The sequence below is a fragment of the Pantherophis guttatus genome, chromosome 1, assembly GCF_059756535.1.
Source record: "Pantherophis guttatus breed Tessera chromosome 1, ASM5975653v1, whole genome shotgun sequence".
In the NCBI taxonomy this organism is placed as follows: Eukaryota; Metazoa; Chordata; class Lepidosauria; order Squamata; family Colubridae; genus Pantherophis; species Pantherophis guttatus.
Genome location: NC_142063.1, coordinates 226084626 through 226110994, shown reverse-complemented (window position 1 = coordinate 226110994; position 26369 = coordinate 226084626). Strand labels below are relative to the sequence as shown.

Below are 26369 nucleotides of genomic sequence, written 5' to 3'. Positions count from 1 at the left end.
TATTGTTCTCCATGCATTTAAGCTGCTATTTTATGAATTCCTTGTAAAGTGGAATTACACATTTTAGGCATACAATCTTGTTAGGAAATGATAATTCCCTAACTTGTTGGGTTGGCAATATATAAACCCTCAATATAGCTTTAAGACTGTATTGCTGTATTGCATCATACTGTGTCCTGATTGGTTTGCTCTGTAGCCAATGTCCTTAAGAGGGAGCTTGAAACATGGTTTGTTTCTCTTTGCTGATCATTATTGCTCTTTGCTAATCGTTACTGATCTTTACTGCTTTTTGCTGTGTTTGCTACTGTTTGCAACTGTTTATTGTGTATGACTATGACGACTGGTAAGAAGACTTTGTTATTGGATTATCCCTGGACTATTGTTTTACTATCTACTGCTTTATCTGTGTATGACCTGGACTGTTTATTGGACTGTGCCTCCTACTATTTCCTAAAAGTAAAACACAACTCAGTGTATCTGTGTGTTGGCTGTTTATTTGCAATTGCTCTCAATTGCTTTCATGTGCACACCCTTGCTACTCAAGGGTTGCTCTGTGACTTCCTTAACAAATCTGCTGACACTTTTATGTAATTATGCACACACATGTTTGAAAAAGTGTAAAATAGAAAAGTAGAACCTTGTTTAACCAAATCTAACAATATTTCAAATGCTACAGCATGTAGTGAAGTTTTGCTCATTTTTATTAAATATTAACATTGTTCCCTTGCTAAAGATATTGTAAAGAGTGGCAGTAGAAATTATGGAACTAGACACAATTACAGTAGAGGAGATAGGAGTTGACATTATCTCATTTCAGGTGCAGTGATTTCCTTTCCTGAAGAAATTTCCATGCAAGTGTATCTAGAGAATTACTCATTTTTCAAAAACTGCTCCATAAAACACTATTTGATAATCTTATTTTCCATATCTTTGATGCTGGGTTGTTTTTGGAAACAATTGATGCAAATTCTTCCCAAGAACTCTCCTCACATAAAGAACTTTTTAAGGTTCTTGTCCAGAAAGTGTCACTATTTTACAGAAATTGTACACTAGTTGTGGTTGTAGTTCCAAAAAATAACTTGCTGAAGATACCCAGTCTGGTCCCCTTCAACAGTGTTTTGTTGCAATTAATCCTAGAATCACATAATTATGGAGATGGGATGACCACAAAGGTTATATAATCTTAAAATGTGTGTGTGTGTGTGTCTGTAGAACACAATCTTAAACCATCTTTTGTTCCTTTGAGAGGAAACTATCTTAAAAACCTGTAGAGAAGGAGAAACCATAGCCTCCATAGATAAGTTAAAGGATGTGACATTTACCATAGGAAATGTTTCTATTTTATGAAGAATGATCTTCTAGATAATTACAATTTATATGCAGTATTTCTAATCCTAGTTTCTATGGTAATGAAAAATAGTTTCTCTTATGATCTATAGAATAGTAATTATAGTTTTATTAACTTTTAATTGGAGCTTATAGGTAGTTGTAATCAGTGATGTCATCAAAGCAAATCATCAAAACTCACTTGGCACACATATCACCAGTTCATGTATCATATTGCATATGACATGTTGCTTAATCCTGTCAGGAAAGACTGCTTGCCAACCATGAACTAATGAATAACATAACCCTCCACTCAATTGTTTTGACTCCTGATAGCTCTAGGATTTGATTATATTGAAAATATAGGCTATTTTGGAATACATTCTATTTCAACTGTTTTTGAAACAAATAAAATATGGCTTTGAAAGTCAGTTTGGCAAACTGGTTAAAACATCAGGCTAGAAACTGAGAGACTGTGAGTTCTAGTTCTAGTTCTAGATTGTGAGTTCCAGTCTTGCCTTAGGTACAAAGTCAACTGGGGATCTTGGGTTTAGGAAGGAGGAAATGGCAAACCACTTCTGAAAAATCTTGCCAAGAAAACTGCAGGGAGCTGTTTAGGCAGTCTCCGAGAACTGAAAACAATAGAATGGGGAAAAAAATGTTTTATTTTATTATGTTATAAAGTCAACATGTGATAATTACCTCACAGTCCTGTATTATATTGGAGTATGAAAAAAAATGGAAAAATTAGATTTATGCCTGCTCGTGCAGGGAATTAGGGAGTGTGGATTCTCTACTTCAAGAGAAGAGAAACAATGATTAAAAAGTTTGTGGACTACATAAATCATCAAGTTTCCCTTGAAGTCAAGTGGTAGTGTCTGGCCTACATCAGCAGGTAGATATCATAGATAGGAATCTATGAAAACTATGCTCATATTATAAGTGATAATTCTACTACCCCTGTAGTTCTGCCTCTACCATCTCTACAAATTGGACAGTCAGTTATCCTTTCAGAATATTTTTCAAACAGGACATGTTTCCTCAAATTATAAAAAGATTAAAGATTACTAAGTAGTCAGTCAAAATCATAAAATGAGAAACAGTGCAAAAAATTATGTGCAAGCTTTTGCACAGAATTTGATTAAGTGACAAAATGTGTCAAATATAGACAATTTTAATAGCAATACATTGCAGTGAATTCTAAGGAGATGGTTATATAGATTGATGGTACTTGCTTCACATCTTCTCATTTAAATGACACAATTTATATCTGGGTTGTTTGGAAGAAATAAAGTGATGCTCCTATCTGTAAAGAAAAACAGAAATATTCTATTTCTTGTGTAAGGTCAGTGCTTAAAAAAAGAAACTAACTGCTATATTCTGACATGTTATACCTGTCTTTTTATGTTTTCTCCAATTTTGCATTAGTTTTATTATAATTATATGTCAACTTCAAGGTCTCATGTTATATAGTATTCTGATTTCCTAAAGGCTTTTAGAAGTCAGTGTAATCCATCTGCCACTTTGAATGGGCTAAGCTATTGATCCCTCGTCTCATTAACGGATAATAATTTTCTTACACAAATATCCATGTTCATTACACTGAACAACTGTACATCTTATAGGAGAAGGGAATTTTCATAAAACATTGAAAAAATAGACATATTTATAAAAATATCAAGGCTGTTCTTTAGGATATGGATCTTATGCAGCACAGTAGTATCACGTTCAGGAAAAAATTCCAGTTGTATCAAAGAGATGTTCTCTGAGGTATGGGTATAAGTTTATAGCCCATCAGGTATTTCACTCTACAAATCCTGAAAACTCTGTTCCTGGACTACAAAAGCATCTAACAAACGGCATATACTTTCATAAAACTACGGGGACAAGGATCCATGGGGGAAACGAGCAATTGTATTGAAACCTGTTAAGTTTGTAGTATAGATACAGCCTTAAAAATGGTGAAAAATCAGAATAAGAAGAAAACCTTACTGGACCAGAATATAATGATATTATAGAATAAATATCCAGAATTTGGATGGTAATATTTTTTCCTATTAAAATTATTTTGCTAAATAGTAACAGTGTTCATGAGGAAATGTGTCATCTTTTTGTGTTGACTTGTTTTATTTATTCACAAGAAGTGTTTTGACTTTTATTTTTAATTTCCATAGCATGAACTAGTTCGGTATGATGGCTAAAGAAATCACAGAAAGCAATACATATAATAAAAAAAATATTGTTTGATTCTGGACTGTAAATTTTCATTATGAAATCACACATTTCTTTGGAAAAGGAAATCATGACCATGTTTTAATTCTGAGGTTGAAAAGCAGAAAAATGCCAGCTTATACCCCAAGCATGCATAACAAACACCCCCATACACGTTTTACAAAAATAGAACACATTTTTAGTCTTTGTGGTGCTTTAGCTGAACAGTTACATAACTTAAATGTGCTTTTTTTGTGTGTTCCTTTTATTTCCAGGTTCCAACTGTGAATTCAAACCCTGTGAAGGTGGTAATCCCTGTGAAAATGGAGCTGCGTGTCTACAAGAGCTAGACTTAACTGCTTTTCCTCTTGGATTTCAGTGCCAGTGCATAAAAGGCTTTGCAGGACCACGCTGTGAGATCAACATCAATGAATGCAGTTCCAACCCTTGTATGCACGGTTATTGCTATGATGGTGAGCCTATCTATGGGTAATGTGTTTCTTGCAGGAAAAAAACGCTAGCAGATTTAAGTCATTTTTAGAGATGTCAGAGTTCAAACAACCAGAGTTGTATACTCTGGGTCCAATTCAGCAGCTTATTGAAAGGAAAAGTGGTTTGCCCAAATGCCTCACTTTTCAGCATGAAGGTTTCTGTTTTCAGAGATCCAGGCTGCAGTTAATGGGAAATTCTAATATGATTTTTGAGGTGTTTCTTTGGATGCTTCAATGAGCCAAAATACCTTTTGCACAATTTAGTTGAATATGAATAATTTTCGGTTGCTAAAATGAGGTCCTAGACAGTGGTGGGATTCAAATAATTTAACAACCAGTTCACCCAGGGTCAGGTTGTCTGTCGTGGGAGGTGTGGCCCATCCCCATCCTCCAGCTCTGCTGCACATGTGGGACGAGCCTCCCGCGACAGCCAACCTGATCTTGGGAGAATCAGTCGTTAAATTATCCTTCCCTCCACTATCAAAGTGGATCCTGGGGGCTGCGCTGCAATGGAGAAATGGCAATGGAGTAGCCGGCATGAGGGAAGGAGGAGGAGCAGAGAGAAGAAAAAGGGAAAATGGCCTTCCGTCATGCCAGCTGCTCCATTGCCCATTTCTCCTTTGCAGAGCAGTGCAGCACCCAGGATCCACTTTGATAGCGGGGGGTGGGTAATTTAACAACTGGTTTGCCCAAACCAGTGAGAATTAACTGAATCCCACCACTGGTCCTAGATCAATGAGGTCCTTTTGTAATGTATTACGGATGTTGTTCTGACATGGATTTGACCTGTATCTTTGCTAACTTTAATTCATTGTCTACCCATGAGTCCTCATATTCAAATCTGTAAAACGTCCATTCATGTACACAAGAGAAAAGCAAACATTTAGTTTTTCACCAATCATTCATTACAATAATCAACTGCCTAATATCCAAAGTGCAATTTCCCATTCCAACTAAACAAAATAATAACAGATAATGTAAACCTATTTATTAATTCACTTGACAGGTTTTCAGCATATGTCTATCTTACCTATCTTCCTCCATAGCCTACTCAAACCCAGTAGCTGCATTTTCAAAGTCTTACATATTAAGATAAATATTTGACATATATGCTAAGCTTATGTCATGGTGGAATAAAGGAGGAACTGGAGATGATGTACAAAGTAAAGGCCAAAGTAATCCCAGTGGTGGGAGGAGCATTTGGGGATGTGACTCCTAAGCTGGGAAAATGACTCCCACAGAATATAGGAATGATATCAGAGCTCTCTGTCCAGAAGAATGCAGTATAAAGAACAGCCAAGGTCCTGCACAGAACCCTCAAACACCCCAGGCTTCTGTTAAAGGACCTGAGACTGAGGAAGACACAGACTACCCACAGGGTGAGAAGAGACGTTTATGTACATATATTGGTGTTATTGTCATCATTCTTGAAAAATGGTTGGAGGCCTTGGAGAAATTCAGGAAAAATTTTCATTCATTTTTTTTTCTGCTCCATAAATTTTCTGGAGAATTAAAAAAAACCCTATTTTAAATTTCCAACCTTCATTTATATTCTTATTTAGTTTTCCTATATATAGTGACTTATAAGCTTGATGTTGGTGTGTACTTTAGACCCTGGAATTCTCCCTTGTTGATTTTTAAAAGGATCTCATGTTCTTCCTTTCCAAATGTATACATTCGGTCCGGAACATTGGCTTCAAAAATTACAGACAACTAATTCATGCACTCTGTTCCCAATTTTCTTTCTTTCCCACCTCTTATTATTAGTCCAACTGTAGAATCTTGGAATATCCACATAGAACAGTGTTTTTGCAAATGGACTGTGTTTGCACAGATGAATGAATTCTGCTAAAGTGATTCTTCGGTTGCACATCAGTATTATCTCAAAAGAATACTTAATGCTGTTGTGGAAGGTGCACTTGAAGGAGAACAATAGCTGGATCCCTCTCATAAAGTTTTGTGCAACAGCTTCAATTATCTGTCAAGTACTGTGTGATTTCATCTTCTCTGTTCAGTGCAAAAATTGCCTACTCACTCCCTTTCATGGTATATTTGATCATGGATTTGTTGGATGAGCATATTTCTACATTGAGATGACAACTGAGCACCTTCAATAGTTGGCTGTCTAGGTACCAGCCACTGAGAAATTAGTTCAACTCTGTCATCCTGCTTGATGTTCTTTAAATCCTCTGATTTCTGAAGATTGTCTCCTATAGATAGGATATGAATCATTGCCAAACCTTGTATGTTCATTAAATGGCTTTGGGTACCATTTACTGCATATACAATTTCCCCAATATGCCAAGTTTCTGCTGCAATATGGACCATGGATAATGTGCTTCAATATCCATGTGTGCAGCTCTGGATCTTCATTTGGGTCTGATATTTCAGCTTATATGATACAGTATCACAATCTCCTGGTCTTGGCTTGGATCCTTCATCAAGCCACAGCAGATAGTGAAAATGAGGCAGGCCTCATTTTTGATATTTCACACTTAGCACATAAGCGATACACTTACCAAAGAGATCATATATTCCAGTAAGATACTTGATGAACAACTTTCTTGTCAAGTTGAACACTCTTGTGATTAAATTTAGCGGATCATTTGGCTGCTGTCATATATCTGGCCAGTTTGGATTGCATGTCATTGTAATGATAAATGAAGCACTGACATACTTCCATATATACAGTACATCATGACATCTTGACATCATTTTATCACATATCTTGGTCCACCAATAAATGTTGAAGAGAGGATGTTGCACCTTTCAACATTTCTTAAATCATCATCATCATCATCCAACACATCGGTCAGGCCTCTATATGTTGTTGATATCAAGGTTGCTTGATTCATTTGGATGTAACTCAGCCTCTTGTTTTGGCAGCCATGTCAACCACGTATTGTTGGTATAATAGACATTCTCCTCTTAGAAGGTTATTAGGTTGATTCCCATGGTTCATTATGCAATATTTATAGTAATGTATTGCCATTAGTTTCTTGTTGTTTATTATTTGATGATGCCAGCCTCATCTCCAAAACAGAAGAAAAGTATGTATTAAATATGTATTAAAAATTGTTATAGGAGTGATGGGATTCTGAAATTACTTGCAAACCACCTCCATGTTTTTTTCAACAAAATGTGTCATGATGTTGGTTCAGTTTTGGTGTTGTTTGATATAATAACAATGTCTTTATTGCCAATTTATGTATTAAGTCTTCTCTCATGTTCAAATGCTATCTCAAGATCAATGACAATAGAAGTTTTTGACATGTCTAAAATTTGTTCTTTTCCATGTCAAAGAGACAAAATGTACACGTTTCATTGTCATAGAAGTTTCTCCAATTATTGAACAATCACATATTGAATTTCATCTTTGTGGAATATACCAGTTGTCAATTCTATGCTGTCTTGAGGATCCATGAAGTGAATTTGAATAAATTTGGCTTGATGGTTGGAGCATTAAATGTCCAATGTAATGATGGATTTGTCCTTAAACAATTACAGAAGAATTCCATCTGTTTCTCATTGGAATGATTTCTTTGGCACAAAAGGATGTCATTTGGAAAGGGCAGTTACATCGTTTGATGTTCTTCCTGAATTCATTTTCAATAGGTTCATCATGGCTATATAAATTGATGAGCTCAATAGGTAGAGGCTGCAAATAGTCTGTCAGTCTTAAACCCAAAAATGACACAGTGAAATCCATTCAAGACCATTTTTTTTATTTCCTTACACCTAAGAGATAGAATCTCATCAGACTAAAGCTACAACCTTCTAACCTAAGGTATATGCCCTTGGAGATTCTAGACTAGGGTTACTCTGAGCCTTTTCTTTCTTCCCCCATTCAGTTAAGATTTTGCAATCTCTTATTTTGGTCCTCTGGCTGGAATGTGCTGCCTCCTCTCTGGGAAGCTGCAGTGTGAGTGTCGAGATGTCCCCCCCCCACACACACACAACTTCTTCTCCAGCTGTACATTTCATCACACTGCCTATCCTGATCTTTCCATTCATTTGCAGAAATTTGTGGTTTTTCCAGAGAATAGGAAAGCAGAACAGTGAGGGCAGCCTTTGGCCACGGGACCAACATCAGCAGAAATATTACACTGTAAAGTTGGGTACCTTGCTTTGCTCTTTCTTTGTTGAGGTTTTGTTGTTGAAGGAACTCTTATTGTGTTTGCCAGATATTCTTGAATTGGTCTTCCCTTTCTATTTTTTATCTTCATTGTGTACCATGCCTTGTCATTCTGGAGACATGCAGCCTTTTCATTCTCTATTTCTTCATCTCTCTGCCTCCTTGCTATATCCTGACAATCTTTGGTGTCTCTTGACCATGATATTCCCTTTTTCTTTCCACATGGCATAATTATGTTGACAATTGTTTTAGTTTAATAATTTATTTAATTTAATCTCATTTATTTATTTTTTTTACCACAATATTGTCCATTGCTGTTCACATCTCAGAGAGTTTAGAATCCTCGCTGGCTTTTCCAGTGAGTTGTAGAAAACTATGGGAGACAGTTTTACAATTTTTTTAAAAAAAAATTTAAATTTTTTAAATTTGATTTATATGACACCCTTCTCCGGAGACTTAGGGCGGCTTACAATGTGCTCAGCAATAGCCTTCATTCTTTTGTATATTTATACAAAGTCAGCTTATTGCCCCCACAACTGGGTCCTCAATTTACCTACCTTAGAAAGGATGGAAGGCTGAGTCAACCTTGAGCCTTGGCGAGATTCGAACCTGCAGTAATTGCAGATAGCTGGTCTTAATAACCAGCTTAATAACAGGGTGCCTTAGACCATTGTACTATCAAGGCTCAATAGGATCATATGACCTTCTGAGGGCTAGTTTGGTACTACTCTACCTCTTCTCTAGTGGCTGAGGAGATGCTCAGTTTCAAAATAGGAAGCAGTTTGAAAAATGAAACAGGATGGGCAAGGACTAAGGTACAGTCCTCTCCATCTGCAGCCACAATAGCTGCAGTGACTTTCAGCCCAACTTACAATAAAAAAACATCCAGGCCTTTCTTCATGTACATTAAATTTGCTGCTTATTTAAGAATCACATGATAAGCCAATTCCTTGGAATGGGAGGGGGAAGGAGCAAGGGATTGTGAGACTGGCTGGGAAACTCTCATGGGATGTTCAGAATGACTACTATCACATGACCACAGCAACATCCTGAAGTAGCCACAACTTCCCCAAATTTCATTCCCTCAGGAGTCATAGGTCCTGGACTTTAGATGCCATTTGAGGTACCTTAGCTATCCTATGAAGCACTATTTCATCCAATTAAAGATCATGATATCTGAAACTTTTAGTTGTGTAAAGACTGAATATACCTGCAGTCCTCTATGAGTATTTTTAAACTACTGTATATAGATTGCCTTTTACCTATACAAACATACTCTTGTGTTAATTTTCAAAGAAGTGGATATTTTTTGGCAAAAAATATTCAGTGTCACCTCTTGGAATTTTCTGTGTTTAAGATTGGAAGCACTGTTAAAATTAATAATTTTGATTTTCAACTTAAAAGAGAGTGTGTGCTCTGTTTATAATCACGTACATTAAATCAATGAATTCAGAAGAATCCAAGTATCTCTTCCAGGGATTTTTACACAGACACACAGAGAGACACACAGAGGGAGTTTATCACTGGAACAAAGGGCTCAGAGCATTTAATGAAAGTAATAGCAGTTAAATGTGCAAAGACTGAATGGCAGCATAAATTACATGATAAATCTTAGAAATAATGAAGAACTCGGGGACCTGTGTGAGGCTATAATAAATCTATTCCAGCAAGAACTGCAGTTGTTGCTGTCACCAAGCCTCTTGTATAGATGCAAGTCTCCAAAGATCCTTTTCTCATTACATCACTAATAACGAGAAGTAGGGAGAACTGATTGGTACCTTAGGAGGGTGAGAATGAGACATGGTTACACATGAAAGAAGCTGATCAAGCCTGTCAAACTTCAGTTCTTGAACACTTTCCTTTTAAAATAGAGATACAGTCTGAAAACTAACCCACCAGAAAAGTAAACGCTTCTTTTTCTAATTACTGCATTTTTGAAAATAACAGATGCAAAACATCCATTTTTCCCATTTGGGAAAGACACAGAAGGAGGGGATGGACTTTTAAAGTTACAACAACAACAACAACAACAACAACAAAATAATTTTAAAAATGTTTATGAGGACTTTCAGCTCATATCACTGCACATGATAGACATTGGCTGTCTCCCTCCTAGCTATATAGCTTCATGACCATCATTGAAATCATGCAAAGCCTGTCCTCATTACTCTTATTTGGTCCAGAGTTGGTTGGATGGCTGTAGAAGATAAAATCTTCATGGAAAAAATGATCTTTGCAGCTGCAGTTTGTGAGGAATTAAGTCATGTAATCCAGGGGTGGGTTGCTACCGGTTATCCCCGGTTCTTGCGAACTGGTAGTGGAAATTTTGAGTAGTTTGGAGAACCGGTAAATACCACCTCTGCCTGGCCCCACCCCCCAATCTATTTTCTGCCTCCCAAATCCCAGCTGATTGGCTAGAAGGAAAAAAATCAGGCTCACTTGACAAAGAAGAGGGGGGAAAAATCAAGACACCGTAGCTTTAAATTGAGAAGCCAAGAAGCCTCCCAACTGGTCGGCTAGAACCGATCCGCTCCTTGTAAACCACTCGGTGGTGGTAGATTGGCAATTGAGGCCAAGCTGCCTGAAAGCGGTTTCCGATGCTCTTGGTGGTGGCAGAGCAGCAAAAAACTGTTCAAACTCATGCCGCGGCACTTCAAAGGGCCACCCTACAACTGATCAGCGGTAAAAGGCAGCGTGGTGGTAGACCAGTGCACTCCAAAAACAAATGTGTAGACCAGTACAACTCTGCAAGCAGTTAAAAGCCTGGTAGACCAGTACCTCTGCTCAATCCTAAAGAATTGTTTGATCAAAAAACTCACAGTGATTCTGAGATAATCGAACAGACAATGGCTGAAAACCAGATCTGCTAGAGATGTTTCTCTCAGGCCAACTGAGTCGAAACTGGGCATAAGAGGAAGGAACAAGGGGCGTGGTCAAAAAACTATGACTCCCCTTGACGTGAGTGACATTGAATTAACCACGCCTACCCAGTCACATGCCCATCAAGCCACGCCCACTGTCACATGCCCATCAAGCCACACCCACAAAATAAGCCATGCCCACAGAACCAGTAGTAAAATATTTTAGAACCCATCCCTGATGTAATCATGTACCTGTAAATCATGTAAAGTCATGTAATGATCTATCTAGCTCTCCCACTATCTTAAAACTGTATGTGAACCTATAATGTTTAAATGACAAATGCAATCCAGCTGTTTTGATCCAAACCTATTCCTTTTCATCTACTCTCTGACTTCCTTATGATTTGGAAAGGCAGGGATAATGTTTCCTAAATCATTGTCTATAGATGGAAATCATGTAGAAAGTTACATATACAAGGTTGATCAGAGGAGTTCAATTTTGCTCATTTCAATATTAAACTGAATTTGATACTAAAACTATACTAAAACGCCGACCAGAACATTTGGATTTTTAGCTACAAAAAAGTATCAAGACATATTTAGAACATGTATCTAACTGCATAATTTATACTTAAAAAAACATAATGGACGTACATCCATAGGTAAATACCTACAAAACACAAGTCCAGTGTAGGTTTATGTGGTCATTGCTACTTCATATAAAGTTATTTCTTGGCAAACAAATTTCCTCACCCATGATTATTATGGTGATAGAGAATATCTGTGTACTCTCTCTTCCATGTAGTCTCTGTTGAGGGTGGAGATGCCTGTCTATTATTGCCAATTCTTCTCAATAGAATTAAGAGTTGTTCATTTATATGAGAGAAAGAAAGGGATGGATTTGGAATAGCATAAATGCACAGTTATGACTAGGAATGTGTTCTTTCACAAACATAATCCCTCACTTTTATACATTCATTTATTTCTTAAACGAATTCATGGGAGAATGATACTTTTGGTATGTGTTTTTGAACTCATTGTCTTACAAACATTGTCTAAAGATCTTTTCTATACTTATGCATCTTTGACATGTATTTTGTATGTTTTGAACTGAGTACTGCATTGCAAAATTGGAAAGTGTGAAATCTGAAGGATAAGGTCATGATCTGTACATTAGCCTGGAAGATATGAATCAGATCAGTGAATCAGATTGCAGAGATTGAATTTCTCAAGCATCTCCAAATGGCTACGCCTTCTAATGGCTGCAATCTGGATAGGGGAAAAAAAAGGGATAGGTTTATCCTTTTTTTCAGCTGAAATCAGATCAATAGTTAAATGAATGCTTAATGTAGATGCTACTCATCAGGAATCCTGGCAGTGGATTCCAAATCTCATTTTCATTTTAATTATGGCTTACAGAAGACAGTGTCTTACAAATTGGGCTCTTTTCTCTTCTGCATTTTAAATTGAATGTGCATTTTTAAGACGATTCTCATTACTATTATTGGCATATTTAGGTATTTTATTATGATCCTTTGTACAAACAAAGCTAACATTTTAAAAATATTTGTTGCAGTTATTGATGGCTTCTACTGCTTTTGCAACCCTGGATATGCTGGACAAATATGTGACCAAGACATTGATGATTGCATCATTAATGAATGCAAACACAATTCGACCTGCATGGATCTTCATCTGGTTAGTATGTATTTCAAATTTGCTGTTTTGGAAAGTGGATTATAATGGTGGCCTTTGCATATATAGATGCAGTGAAGAGTATTCATCCAACTATGACAATGTCCCTGCCTATGTATGTTTCAGGGATGCGATAGCTTAGTGGCTAAGATGCTGAGCTTGTCAATCGAAAGGTCGGCAGTTCAGCGGTTTGAATCCCTAGTGCCATGTACTGGGGTGAGCTCCTGTTACTTGTCCCAGCTTCTGCCAACCTAGCAGTTCAAAAGCATGTAAAAATGCAAGTAGAAAAATAGGGACCACCTTTGGTGGGAAGGTAACAGCATTCCATGCACCTTTGGCATTTAGTCATGTTGACCACATGACCACGGAGATGTCTTCGGACAGCGCTGGTTCTTCGGCTTTGAAACGGAAATGAGCACCACCCCCTAGAGTCGGAAATGATTAGCACATATGTGCGAGGGGAACCTTTACCTTTTTTATGTATGTTTCAGCAACAGGAAGAAACTCTTTTGCATTTATTTATTTAATTTCTATAGCTGTCCAATTCAACCAAATGACTCTGGACAGCTTACAATTCTAAAATGTTAAAACAATTTTAAAAAAATATTAAAGCAGCAAAAACATCCACAAAATAAATACAAACAGAATCTGTGATGATTTTTTTTTTTTTGGTTATTCTAAGCCCTTATTCATCTATAAGACATTTTTAAATATAATTAATTCTATGAATATACATATGACATAAAATAGTGAAAAACTGAAGAGCTATTGATACTGGATCATTTTAAATTAAATGGTGTACTGTAGTGAATTATAGCTATCTATTAAAGATGTTCTGAAGATAAAGTAGTGTCGTTCCTTCTGAATCAAAGTGGAATGAATGATAATTCTTTTATGATCAAGCTGGTAGTAATAAAATCCATCTTAACCAAGTCCCCAAATCATGGTTTATTTAGTTCTATTTAAGCAGCTCCTTGATAATAAATCATGGGGACCACAGGACAGGGGTGAAATGCTCCCAGTTTGGACCAGATCACCCAATCCGGTAGCGATGGTGCCGGGTGGTTCGGAGAACCGGTAGCAAAAATCCCTGCGCCCCCTCCCCCATGTCCAGCTGAGCTGCATGATCATCAGAGGCTTGTTTTTTTTACTTTTCAAAGCATTTTTTCTACAACCTCTTCCGATGAAAAAATGCTTTTAAAAGTAAAAAAAAAAAAGCCTCTGATGATCGCGCGGCTCAGCTGGGATCGTCAGAGGCTTTTCAAAGCATTTTTTTTCTGCAACCTCTTTGCCAAAGAGGTGGTTAAAAAAAATGCTTTGTGTTGCCTGATCGGCAGAGAGGCTTTTCAAAGCATTTTTTAAGAAGCCTCTCTGCCGATCCCAGCTGAGTTGCCTGATCAGCAGAGAGGCATTTTTAAAAAGTGTCTCTGATGATCCCAGCTGAGTTGCCTGAGAAAGTCTTAAAAAGCCTCTCTGACAATCCCAGCTGAATTGCCTGATCGGCAGAGGCTTTTCAAAGCATTAGAAAAAATGCTTTGAAAAGTAAAAAAAAAAAAAAAAAAGTTGGCCACGCCCACCCAGTCACATTACCCCACCACCACCACCAAGCCATGCCCACAGAACCAGTAGTAACAAATTTTACATTTCACCCCTCCCACAGGACCACCTTCCATAAATATTTGTGTTTGATTTGCACTTTATATGTGACAGCACTGTTTCCTACAACCCCTGACACAACTTGCAATATATGAAATCAATAACCCTTATGTTTCCTATTATATTATAAAAGGAATGCAATTGTATCGATCTACCTTGGAAATAAGTAGAACAGGGTCATGTCCCAAAGCAGAGGACTCCTTAATTTCTGGTTACCTAAGTTTAAAGCTAAAGAAAAATCTTACTAGTATTTATTAGGACAGTTTCTATAATTTCTAATACCTTAAACCAGTGATAATCTGGCAACTATACATTATAGCTTTTTTTTACTAAATCTTCTTGCTAAATCTCTTGTTTATTCAAGCCTTTGAGAACTGCACCAGACCAAAAACGTTGATTGCATCTCATGTATATTTGTCATAGTAGATTGCAGATCTGTGTTACAGTGTGATTTGGTGGAAACAGGAAGTTTCCACCAAATTTAGGGTCAAGTTCAAGGATTGTTACCCAGCCTGATGTTCTAAAATTACTTCTGTAATTTCCAGTTGTCAACTGGGCTGATAATTATGGCACTTAAAATCCAACTCATCTGGATAATGTCAGATTTGAGAAAATGAACATTTATTTCTTTATCATATTTGTATAGCTGCTCATCTCACATGAAAGAGACTCCTAGAATAGCTAGTTAAACACATTGATAATATCTAATTTATCTTTAACCAGAAGTGGGTTTCAGCAGGTTCTGACTAGTTCTGGAGAACTGGTAGCGAAAATTTTGAGTAGTTTGGAGAACCGGTAGTAAAAATTCTGACTGGCCCCACCCCCATCTATTCTCTGCCTCCCAAGTCCCAGCTGATCGGGAGGAAATGGGGATTTTACAATATCCTTCCCTTGCCATGCCCAAGCCATGCCCACCAAGCCACACCTACAGAATCAGTAGTAAAAAATTGTGAAACCCACTACTGCCTTTAACTCTTGCTCATGTAGCTTCTTTTTATCCATAACTGGACATCAATAATAATAATAATAATAATAATAATAATAATAATAATAATAATAATAATAATTTTATTTCTATACCGCCCTTCTCCCGAAGGACTCAGGGCGGTGTACAGCCAATTTAAAAACACAAGACACAACAATAATTAAAAATTAAAATAATTAAATAGATTTGGCCGATTTAAAACCCCAAAAATTTAAAATACCCCAATTTAAAATTATTAAGTTGATAGCCCGGCCTGGCGGAACAACAGGGTCTTCAATGCACAACGAAACACCCGGAGGTCAGAGATCTTGCGTATTTCCGGGGGCAGTTCATTCCACAGGGCTGGGGCTCCCACAGAGAAGGCCCTCCCCCTGGGTGTCGCCAGCCGACATAACTTGGCTGATGGCACCCTGAGGAGATCCTCTCTGTGGGAGCGGACTGGTCGGTGGGAGGCTATTGGTGGCAGAAGACGGTCTCGAAGGTACCCGGGTCCTATGCCATGGAGCGCTTTAAAGGTGGTAACCAACACCTTGAATCGCACCCGGAAGACCACTGGGAGCCAGTGCAGCTCGCGCAGGAGGGGTGTCATGTGGGCACAACGAGTTGCGCCCATAACCACCCGCGCGGCCGCATTCTGGACCAGTTGGAGCCTCCGAGTGCTCTTCAAGGGGAGCCCCATGTAGAGAGCATTACAATAGTCCAGCCGGGAGGTGACAAGGGCATGAGTGACCGTGCGCAAGGCGTCCCAGTCCAGAAAGGGCTGCAACTGGCGGATCAGGCGAACCTGATAAAAGGCCCCCCTGGCCACGGCCGTCATATGCTCTTCTAAAGACAGCCGTGCATCCAGGAGGACACCCAGATTGTGAGCCCTCTCTGTGGGGGGCAAAGATTCACCCCCAATAGTCAGCGATGGCACCTGCTGACTATATCGGGACGCCGGCAGCCACAGCCACTCGGTCTTGGACGGGTTGAGTCTGAGCCTGTTCCTCCCCATCCAGACCCGCACGGCCTCCAGGCAGCGAGACATCACATCAAGGGCATCGTTGGGGTGGTCTGGGGTGGAGATGTACAGCTGAGTATCATCACCCCAAAACCACGGATGATCTCACCCAGTGGCTTCACATAAATGTTGAACAGAAGGGGCGAGAGGACCGACCCTTGTGGCACTCCCCATGCGAGATGCCTCGAGGTCGACCTCTGCCCCCCTGCCAACACGAACTGCGAGCGGTCGGAGAGGAAGGAGGAGAACCACCGCAGAACGGTGCCCCCTATTCCTAACCCTCTTAACCGCCGCAGCATGATACCATGGTCGATGGTATTAAAAGCCGCTGAGAGATCTAATAGGACTAGGACAGAGGAGCAACCCCTGTCCCGAGCCCTCCAGAGATCATCCACCAACACGACCAATGCCGTTTCTGTGCTGTGCCCCTGCCTGAAGCCCAACTGGCACGGGTCTAGATAGATAGCTTCATCCAGGTGCCCGGGCAGTTGTCGTGCCACCACACTCTCAACAACCTTCGCCACAAAATGAAGGTTGGAGACCGGACGGTAGTTAGCTAATTCAGCCGGGTCCAGGGAAGGCTTCTTGAGGAGGGGCCTCACCACCGCCTCTTTCAAGGCGGCGGGAAAGGCACCCTCACTCAGAGAAACAGTTATAATCCCCTGGAGCCAGCCTCGTGTAACCTCCCGGGAGGCCAGTACCAACCAGGAGGGACACGGGTCCAATAAACATGTGGCGGCACTAATCCTACCCAGTACCCTGTCCACATCCTCGGGAGCCACTGAGGAGTAAATATGAATGGGTATACAAGTCTTGATATCTCTTTAAAACTGAACCAGAGAATACCATAGCAAATCCTCAAAATAAATATTGAAAGGACAGAAAGATCTAAAAGTTGAGAGCACTCTATCAATTGGAGATCCCATTCTAGGGAGCCATTTCTATTTTGAGAGGCTACCTGGAAAAGTAGGAAACATTTGGTTACTTACCAAAAGTAAGTACTTACCACAAGATTTTAGGAATTTGTTAATTTTGAGCTGTTTAGTTTGCTTGAGTGAAGACTAAGAAACAGAACGCGAGCCTTACCTCTTCTTCCTTTTCCCCACAGCAGAAATTATAAAAATACTGATCTCCAGTTTTAAAAAAGTAAACGTACAGGTCTCCAGCAGAAGAATAATAAAAAAAGTGGGAAATAAAGTAAAATGGAGGAAGAAAAAGCAAAACAGATAGCTAAAGATTAAATTAAAAAGAGGTTTTAAAGAGACCTCTTAACAACAGATGCTATCTTTCTGGACTCCCCCTATTGAAAGAACAGTTTCAAATATTTAACTCAAGCATAACTATGGCAGTAACTAACTTGAATCTAAAACTAATAAAAAGAGGAGTTAATAAAGAGACCCTCCTGGTATTTGGATCCAGTGAGAATTTCCAGCAAATGTACTGTTTTTCATCCTTTTTTTATTTTAAGCTGAGGTATGGTAATGAGTACTTGGAAAAAACTAAGGTGATTCTGGAAATACCAAAAGGGAGGGGAGGCAGGGAGAAAATTTCAACTGTGAACATTTTCTAGATGGTAGTTTGATGGATCTAGAAAACTTATTTTTGTAGAGACATTTTTTGTTTAGGTTCCCTAGTTATGTATGGGATGCTTTGTAGTGTGGTAATGGTAATGCTTTTTTAACTTTACAAAAGTTAGGCATAAAAAGAGACTGTCAGACTTCTCAGGTGCAACTATTTCATTGCTGTTATAAGAATTTTAAATTAATGCTGCAGAGGAGAATAGGGAAGGACACTTTTATTATATCCTCATTGGCCAGTAGATTCAGTTATTGTCCAGGAAAAAAAACAATCCCTTTTTATGCATATGGTGGCTCAGTGGCTAAGACGCTGAGCTTGTCGATTGACAGGTCAGCAGTTCAATGGTTCAAATCCCTAGTGCCTCATAATGGGGTGAGCTCCCGTTACTTGTCCTAGCTTCTGCCAACCTAGCAGTTTGAAAGGGCATAAAAAATGCAAGTAGAAAAATAGAGTCCACCTTTGGTGGGAAGGTAACAGCGTTCCGTGCGCCTTTGGCATTTAGTCATGCCGGCCACATGACCACAGAGACGTCGTCGGACAGCGCTGGCTCTTTGACTTTGGAACAGAGATGAGCACCGCCCCCTAGAGTCAGGAACAACTAGCACATATGTGGGAGGGGAACCTTTACCTTTTTACCTTTTTATTTCCACTGTTTCTCCTACATTGCTACAGCTGTACAATTCCCACTGTGCAAAACTACCCATAAGTAATACATACAAGGTGCAAGGTACAAAGTATCAGCAGGTAGGATCTGGTAATGAAAACTTTACCTAAAAGCAGATTTGACTAGCACTTTCATGTATCATAAAATAGTGCATCCTGATGTTATCTATTCCTTCTCTGGGGAGAAATGTTCTCATGAGAATCCATTTGTACACAAAGAAGACTAAAGAATTGCTTCCTTCTACAACTGTCATAAAAAGCAGAAATCACTTCCATTTACAGCACCATATTTTATATTTGTTTTCTTCCTATCTCCTAAGAGGATTTTTGTTGTTGTTTTGTCACCATCATTCAAGTCTATCTGTTCTCTTTCTATAGCAATTAATCATTTTCCCCTGTCAAAACCATATGTCATTTTGTTTTAAATGGACTGTGACATAGTTAGCAAAATCAATAAAATCCCCACTGGATCATTGTTTCTCAGAAAGACAAGTAAAAGGGAAAAAAAACACCACAAACTCTTCTGTAAATATAATTAAATTGCACACATACGCATAGAGACAGAGTGAGAGACAGAGAGAGAAAGAAATGGTAACATAAAAAGTGTTAGATTTCATGGAGAATAAGTTGTTTGTACATCTCCAGTTGGTTTCTGATCAAATAATGCTTGCTTACTTTTGTTTATTTTTACAAAATTAATAAGATGGAGTTTCTTTGGTGTATACATAACTTCATGTATTTATTTTTACTTCAAAATCAGCATATGCAAAAAAGCTGGCAAAATTTAGCATCATACATTCATATAAAATTTTATTAAGTACTCTTTTTTAAATTTGTAGATAGGAATTGAGTTTAGTGCACTTGTTAATGTTGCCATTAGTAACATTTAGGATAAGGGTTAAATCATCATTACTACAGGGTTTTTTTTCCAAAGTATAGAATGATTCCAAAATACTTATACAGGTAGTCCTCATTAAACATTGTTTAATGACATTAGTCACTGAAAAAAATGGCTACTGACAATTTTGTATACGACCGTTTCAGCATCCCCAATGGCCACTTGATCAAAATTCAGATGCTTGGCAACTGACTCATATTTATGATCATTGCAGGATCTCGGGCTCATGTGATCAACTTTTGAGACCTTTTGACCAGCAAAGTCAATGGGGAAGCTGGATTCACTTAACAACCATGTTACTAACTGAACAACTACAGTGATTCACTTAACAACTGTGGCAAGAAAGGTTATAAAATCGGGCAAAATTCACTTAACAATTGCCTTGCTTAGCAGTGGAAATGTTGGTCTCAGTTGTGCTAATAAGTTAAGAACTACCTCTATTATGTTTTTGAACAGCTCTAAAGAATTTTGCCTTATCTTCTACAAGACCTTTCTCCAGATGCCTAAAGACATCTATTATTATTCACTAGAAGACATGCTTCTCTTCTGCCGACTAAATATATCAAACACTTCCAACTGTTTTTCATATGTTTTTTTTCCCTCCCAGCTCTTTTATCACTTTCTATATTACCCTCTGAAAATGCTCCAGTTTGTCAAACATCCTTCCTAAATTTCAGTGCCAGAAATGAAATCATATTCAGAGTTCATTGCAACCAGTGCAATAGAAGGAAGAAATGACTTTTCTTGTGTTGACAGTATGCTTCTATTGATGCAACCTAGAACTACTTTTGGCTTTGCTTGGTTTTTTTGTTTTTTTGTTTTTGTTTTTTTGCTTTGTTTTGCAGCTGCATCAAAAAGGTCCCACATTCAACATGAGATTTACCAAGATACCCAGATCCTTTTCATATGTGCTACTACCCAGTATGGGACCCCCACCTCACTCTACATGTATATATAGAAATTACATATACATTTCCTGCAGGACATAATTTTCTTCTTTCTACAGTCTAATCTTTCTAATCATTAAATCCAGAAATCACAAGTTCATTTTTTCTTTTTTTTTTTTCAGCAAAAGATCCCTATGAGATTTCCAGTCACTAATAAATATAGTTATTGTCCTTTCTCTAATCAGACACTCAAGTGTATATTCATGCTTTTGAATTTTCTTGTCCAAAGGTAGAATTCTGCATTTCTCACTGCTGTAATTCATCCTATTGATTTCTATCCATAGTTCTAACTTATCAAAATTGTCCTGAATCTTGATAATGTCTGCTAAGATGTTTTTGTCATCCATAAATTTGATAACCATCTTTTCTAAGCCCCCATTCAATAAATTTGTTGAAAAGTACCCATTTTAGAATGGAGCTTTGGATGCCACTCAACAATTCCTTACAATTTGACTTAGAGCCATGGGCACAGAGTTGTTTGGTATAATAGTTCATTTTGTCATATTCTGTATTAGAACACCAAGGAATTCAATGTCAACTGTTTTGCTGAAATCATGATACTGTATGTCGGCTACATTTCTGTAAACTGAATTGATCCCTGTATGAAAATAAATAATCAGGTTGGTTTTGAGAGATCTATTCTTTATATACCCACATTGGTTTCTGTCAAGCAATCCAGTCTTTCTAAATGAAACACAAACCAACTGCTTAATGATATACTCTAGAGTTGTGATAGCGAATCTATGGCACGTCTGCCACAGGTGCCATATCGGTGGGCACGCGAGCATTGCCCTAGTTCAGGTCCGGCGTGCCGGCCAGCTGATTTTTGGGCCTTCTGGGTGGGTGGAGAAGGCTGTTTTTGCCCTGCCCAGCTCCAAGAAAGCCTCTGGAGTCTGGGGAGGGCGAAAAACGGGCCTATTGGGCGCACTAGGCCATCACGTGCCAAAAACATGGGGAGCGTTGAAGGGTCGCACGCACATGCGTGGGGGGATGGGGCACATTGAATTATGGGTGTGGGCACACATGTGCACAACCTCCCCGTTCTCGCCCTGCTTTTGGCACGCAACAGCAAAAAGGTTCGCCATCACTACTCTAGAGTTTGGGTCAGCATAGTTTGCTACAGTGGTGTTGTTGAAAGCAGGCAGAAAAAAATACAGATAAAGTCTGTGATAAATTATCATAAATTACTCATATTAGATGCTGAAAGATAAGATCCTCTAAGAACTGTAAATCAACCAGAGTTATGTTTAGAACAGGACACAGTCCTTACTTTCATAATAATAATTGTGGTCTGGAAATACTTCAAGGCAGGAAAACTGGGTTGTTAAAGAAACAAATTGTAAGTCTAATGCTAAAGAAAGCCACGGAAGTCAGTCCAAAGCAGACAGGAATGCAAATCAGTAACCAGGAGAATTGTTTCCAAGAAAGCGAAGTAATCAAAAGAATATTTTTATAGCAGGACTTTCTGTTTATACTTTATTAAAGGAATTCTTGCACTCTCCTCCTGAGGAATCATATAGATTTCCACTGTTCAGCCCTCTTTAGCAGATGGTATGGTTTTAGGATTATCACATACCCAATATGAGAATCTTTGAGTTAGAAATCAATAGCCACTTGACCTGGGACGAACTCCAGTCAGAGATGATCACTCAGCATCTTCAGTCAGTAACTACAGGTTGAGCATCAATTAGGTTTACTTTTTCAGGCTTGGAACTGGAAAAATCCATAATAGATATCAACATCAAACAGTTGATGTTGATAGTTACCTAAGTTCCCTTTTCCCATTCTTGAAGACAAAACACTTTTCTGTCCTTTGGAACTATGAATGTCCTCCATAATTTCTCAAAGATTAGGGGAAAGTAACTTCAAAGTGGTATCCATAAGTTCTTTCCTGGATGTAATAAATCTGATTTTAGACACTTAAACTTGTTTATAGTATCCACATGTTCGCTTATTTCTTTTTACTTACTTTGAGTGCTGCTTCCTCCTTTTGTCAAGCATTTTGCTTATATGCATTTGAACACAATTGTTGTTTGGCAGAAAACTGAAAAAAGTAGGAGTGAAGAATCTCTACTATCTCCCTGTTATCTACTACTACCTATCCAGTTCTCCTAGCAGTAGACTACCCTTTTCATTTTCTTTTTCCACTTTTATATAATTAAAAGGGGCTTTTTTTTTTTTTTTTGGTATTTTTAGTTGTCTGGCAAACCTAAATTCATTTTGCACTTTAGCCTTTTAAACTTCTCTTCTGCAGATATTAGCTACTATTAGTCTTCTATGTCTTATGTATTCCCCTTTTCTAAGCTCTTTTTTTTTTACCTATTAGAAAGATGTACAAGTGTACTTCCAGTATTTCTGAGACATTCTCAACCTTCCTATTGATCTTGAGAAATTCTGTTCAAATGATTCAACTTAATAGTACTCCAATCTCCTTGAAACTGGCTCTTCTAAAATCTAATGAACCCGTGCGGTTAGACTTCAATTTCTTTCTTTTTTTCTTTCTCTTTCTTTCTTTCTTTCTTTCTTTCTTTCTTTCTTTCTTTCTTTCTTTCTTTCTTTCTTTCTTTCTTTCTTTCTTCTTTCTTTCTTTCTTTCTTTCTTTCCCCTCCCTCCCTCCCTCCCTCCCTCCCTCTCTCTCCCTCTCTCTCTTTTTCTTTCTTTCTTGGTAATATCTTGAACCACAACAGGATGTTGTTACTTCATTTGAACTTGATGTCAATTTTTTTCCTTATTCTACTTTCCAGAAGAGCTGATCCATTTATCTCTTTTTCAACCCTATGGAAAATGAAAAAATTAGCAAAACCACTGAGGAATTTTGGGGAGCTTCCAGTCTTGGCTGAGTTGATTTTCCAGCAGCTATTCTGATAGATGAAGTCCTGCTACTTATAGATCAAGAGTTGAGATGTTGAATAATTGTTTGTTTATTATATTTACATGGCATTCTTCACTGAAAGCTTTGAACAACTAACAATCAGAAATATGTTTAAAAATTTCCCTAAATAAAAACCAGTAAACTCACTGGGAAGGTGGAATAAAAAAATATCAAAACATCAAAATGAATAAAAAGAAGAGAAATCCACTGAATGATTGCCCTAAATAAACAAATTGTGTTTGATTTTAGCCACCAAACATGCTTTAACAATTGCAATTTAAGCTAAAATTTATTTAACGTAGTTCATTTTTAGCAAGCATAGCTTTTGAAGAGTTGGTTCTTCCATCTAAACTGAAGGATAGGGATTTGCAGACTCTTAAGACTAACATTGGAACACATTTTCTGTGACATCCAAAATAATGTTTTTTCTGATTTATTAGTTATAGCTATGATATTTTATTTTATAGTAAACTGCAATAAATGGGAAAAGAAATTGCATAAACTGCACATCACAATCTAAAGGATGATAGAATAACGGAGGAAATAACAGCAAAATCACATGGGAGCCTTGAAACTTTCTTGTATTCTTAAAATGCAGTATCTCATACATCAAATTACACATAAAAAATAGGGAGGGTTATTTCTGCTCTTTTGCTATGCTATTTCTGACTATACTTTCTCAGCTAAGATTTAGACATATTCCCCAGCAGACCATGTTCTGCTTATCTAATATACAGCTCAGGGGTGGGTTCTAAATTTTTTTACTACCGGTTCTGTGGGTGTGGCTTATTTTGTGGGTGTGGCTTGGATGTCATGTGACTAGGTGGGCATGGCTAGCTGGTCAGAGTCATTTCTGGAAGGTCCTCACACTTACGACCAGTCCTCGTACTTACGACCCAATTCATTTGTTTGCTTTTAACACTGATCAGCTGTAGGACGGCCCTTTGAAGCCCTGCGGCAAGAGTTTAAACAGTTTTTTTTCCCCCTCTAATCATCAGCTGGGACTCAGGAGGCAGCAATAGATTGGGGGTGGGACCAAATAAAAGGTAAGAATAATGTGGGCGGGGGGTGGGACGGCGGGGGGGGAGAACCGGTTCGGTGACGTCATATCGTTACTGCTACCAGCTCGGCCGAACCGGACCGAACCGGGAGGAACCCACCACTCTATACAGCTCCAATATAAAGGCACAGACAGAATAATTAAGGGCCAGTAATTTATGAGATTTTAGGTATACTTAACATAAGGACATTCCTGAGTCCAATTCAGTTTAAGTATTACGTGCAAAATATAGAACTCTATTTAAGGAGCATTCTTCATACACAAAGGCTGTATCCTAAACTGAAATGGTTTGGTGGATAATAAAATATAATTTATAGGTTTTAACATGATAGCTGTTTTCATTGCTAGACTTAATGGGGAGGATATATCTTGGAATCACAAAAGAAATACAATTTGTATCATATCTTACATTTTCTAATTTAGGGGTTTTATGTTAAGGAAATAACAATGTGGAAGCAAATAAGGCCTACTAATGACTAATCCTAGAACTGCGTATTTCTTATTTCAGAACTGGCCTGCCCTCCTGAAGTCCACATAGAGCGAAGGAACACTAGGTAGCATTATTTCCCATGCTAGGTTTTTTTTTGTTGTTGTTGTTATTTTGCCAGGAATTAAAGGGAGATTTCTGTCTTAAAAATGAACAGCTTATTAGTCTTTTATGTAACCATACACATTCTTAATTACATGGAATTGTAATGATTCAAGCATCAAAGTGCCATTCAAGTGTCCTCTTGAAAATGCAGAACCAAGCAGATTCATGCACTAATGCAGTTCACAAAAGCTGCTGGACTTTGATGAATAAAAATAATTTTAGGAAAAGTTTTTGACTAAGGTTCTTTTTTCCCCTAGATTATTGACCAGATAGATTCCAGAAGTGATGATTACTAAGGTGGAATATACACCTGAAACCTCAATAGATGTTCAGTAGCCATTTTTAAGAGGCTGTTTCCCCACCCACCCACCCCCACCCTTTGACACAGTGGTGAAATCCTTCCCAATTTGCCACCAGTTTGCTGCCCGTGCATGCACGGTGCATGCCAAATGGATTCTGTGCGTGCATGCGCACTGTGCACCAAATGTATTCTGCATGTGCATGCATGTGCTGTACGCGCCAGATGTGCGCTGCACACAGAAAAAAAAAATCTTGGGAAAGTAAGTAGAACAGCAAGGGGGGGAACAGCTGTGCCGCATGATTTAGATTCACTAGAAAGCAGGATTTCCTGCTTTCTAGCTATTTTAAACCACCTGGCACAGCTGATCATCGGAAATACTGGTTCAGACCAATCGGTAGCTTTTTTTTACTACTGGTTCGCCAAACCAGTAACTTTTTTCACTACAGGTTCGCCTGAACCGGTGCAAACCGGTAGGATTTCACCACTGCTTTGGCAGTTATTTCATGAAAATGTCTGCAACATGCTTTTATAATTCCATATATGCACAATGATCCTAAAAGATCGGGATAGCCTGAAATACATATTAACTGCTAACTCCCCTGCTAAAATGTGTTAGTTCAATTTAGAAACAGAAGGCAATTTATCGTAGTTTAGGATAAAGCAGGGAGACCTGTTTAAGTAATAGCAAAAAAGTTTTACAGGATTACAAGAAGTCTTTAGATTTTGTATATTTCTATAACAAATATAGAACTAACCTGCATTCTGAGAAAGGAGAAAATAACAGAAATAACAGAATAACAGAGTTGAAAGGGACTTTGGAGGTCTTCTAGTCCAACCCCCTGCTCAAGCAGGAAACCCTGTAACAGACAAAAGGTTGTCTACTCTCTTCTTAAAATCCTCCATCTCTTCTTAAAAACTTCTATGATGCCCTTGAACTTGATAGGGAGTTCTATAAATCTTGTTGCTTATGATTAACGAAACCTATCCTGTGTAACCATCTAAAAAAAAATGTAGGCAGTGGGAGTGAACAAGTAATGAAGCACATCATATTCATGCCCAGCAAAAATGACAAGTTCAGAGCTTGAATCATTTAGAAGT

General features: G+C 38.2%; 1 protein-coding gene and 1 long non-coding RNA gene across 5 annotated transcripts in view; one reads left to right on the top strand and one right to left on the bottom strand.

The window, feature by feature from the left end:
- The window catches only part of EYS (EGF-like photoreceptor maintenance factor), a 765120-nt gene that overhangs the window by 191147 nt on the left and 547604 nt on the right, over positions 1-26369 (top strand). The window contains exons 16-17 of the mRNA XM_087882471.1: positions 3813-4010; positions 12601-12722. Coding sequence (XP_087738597.1) covers positions 3813-4010; positions 12601-12722 — 320 coding nt within the window. The remainder of the gene's footprint in view (positions 1-3812; positions 4011-12600; positions 12723-26369) is intronic.
- LOC117676871 (uncharacterized) overlaps positions 1-26369 on the bottom strand; it is a 192384-nt gene that overhangs the window by 98564 nt on the left and 67451 nt on the right. The gene's annotated exons all lie outside the window — the stretch shown is intronic.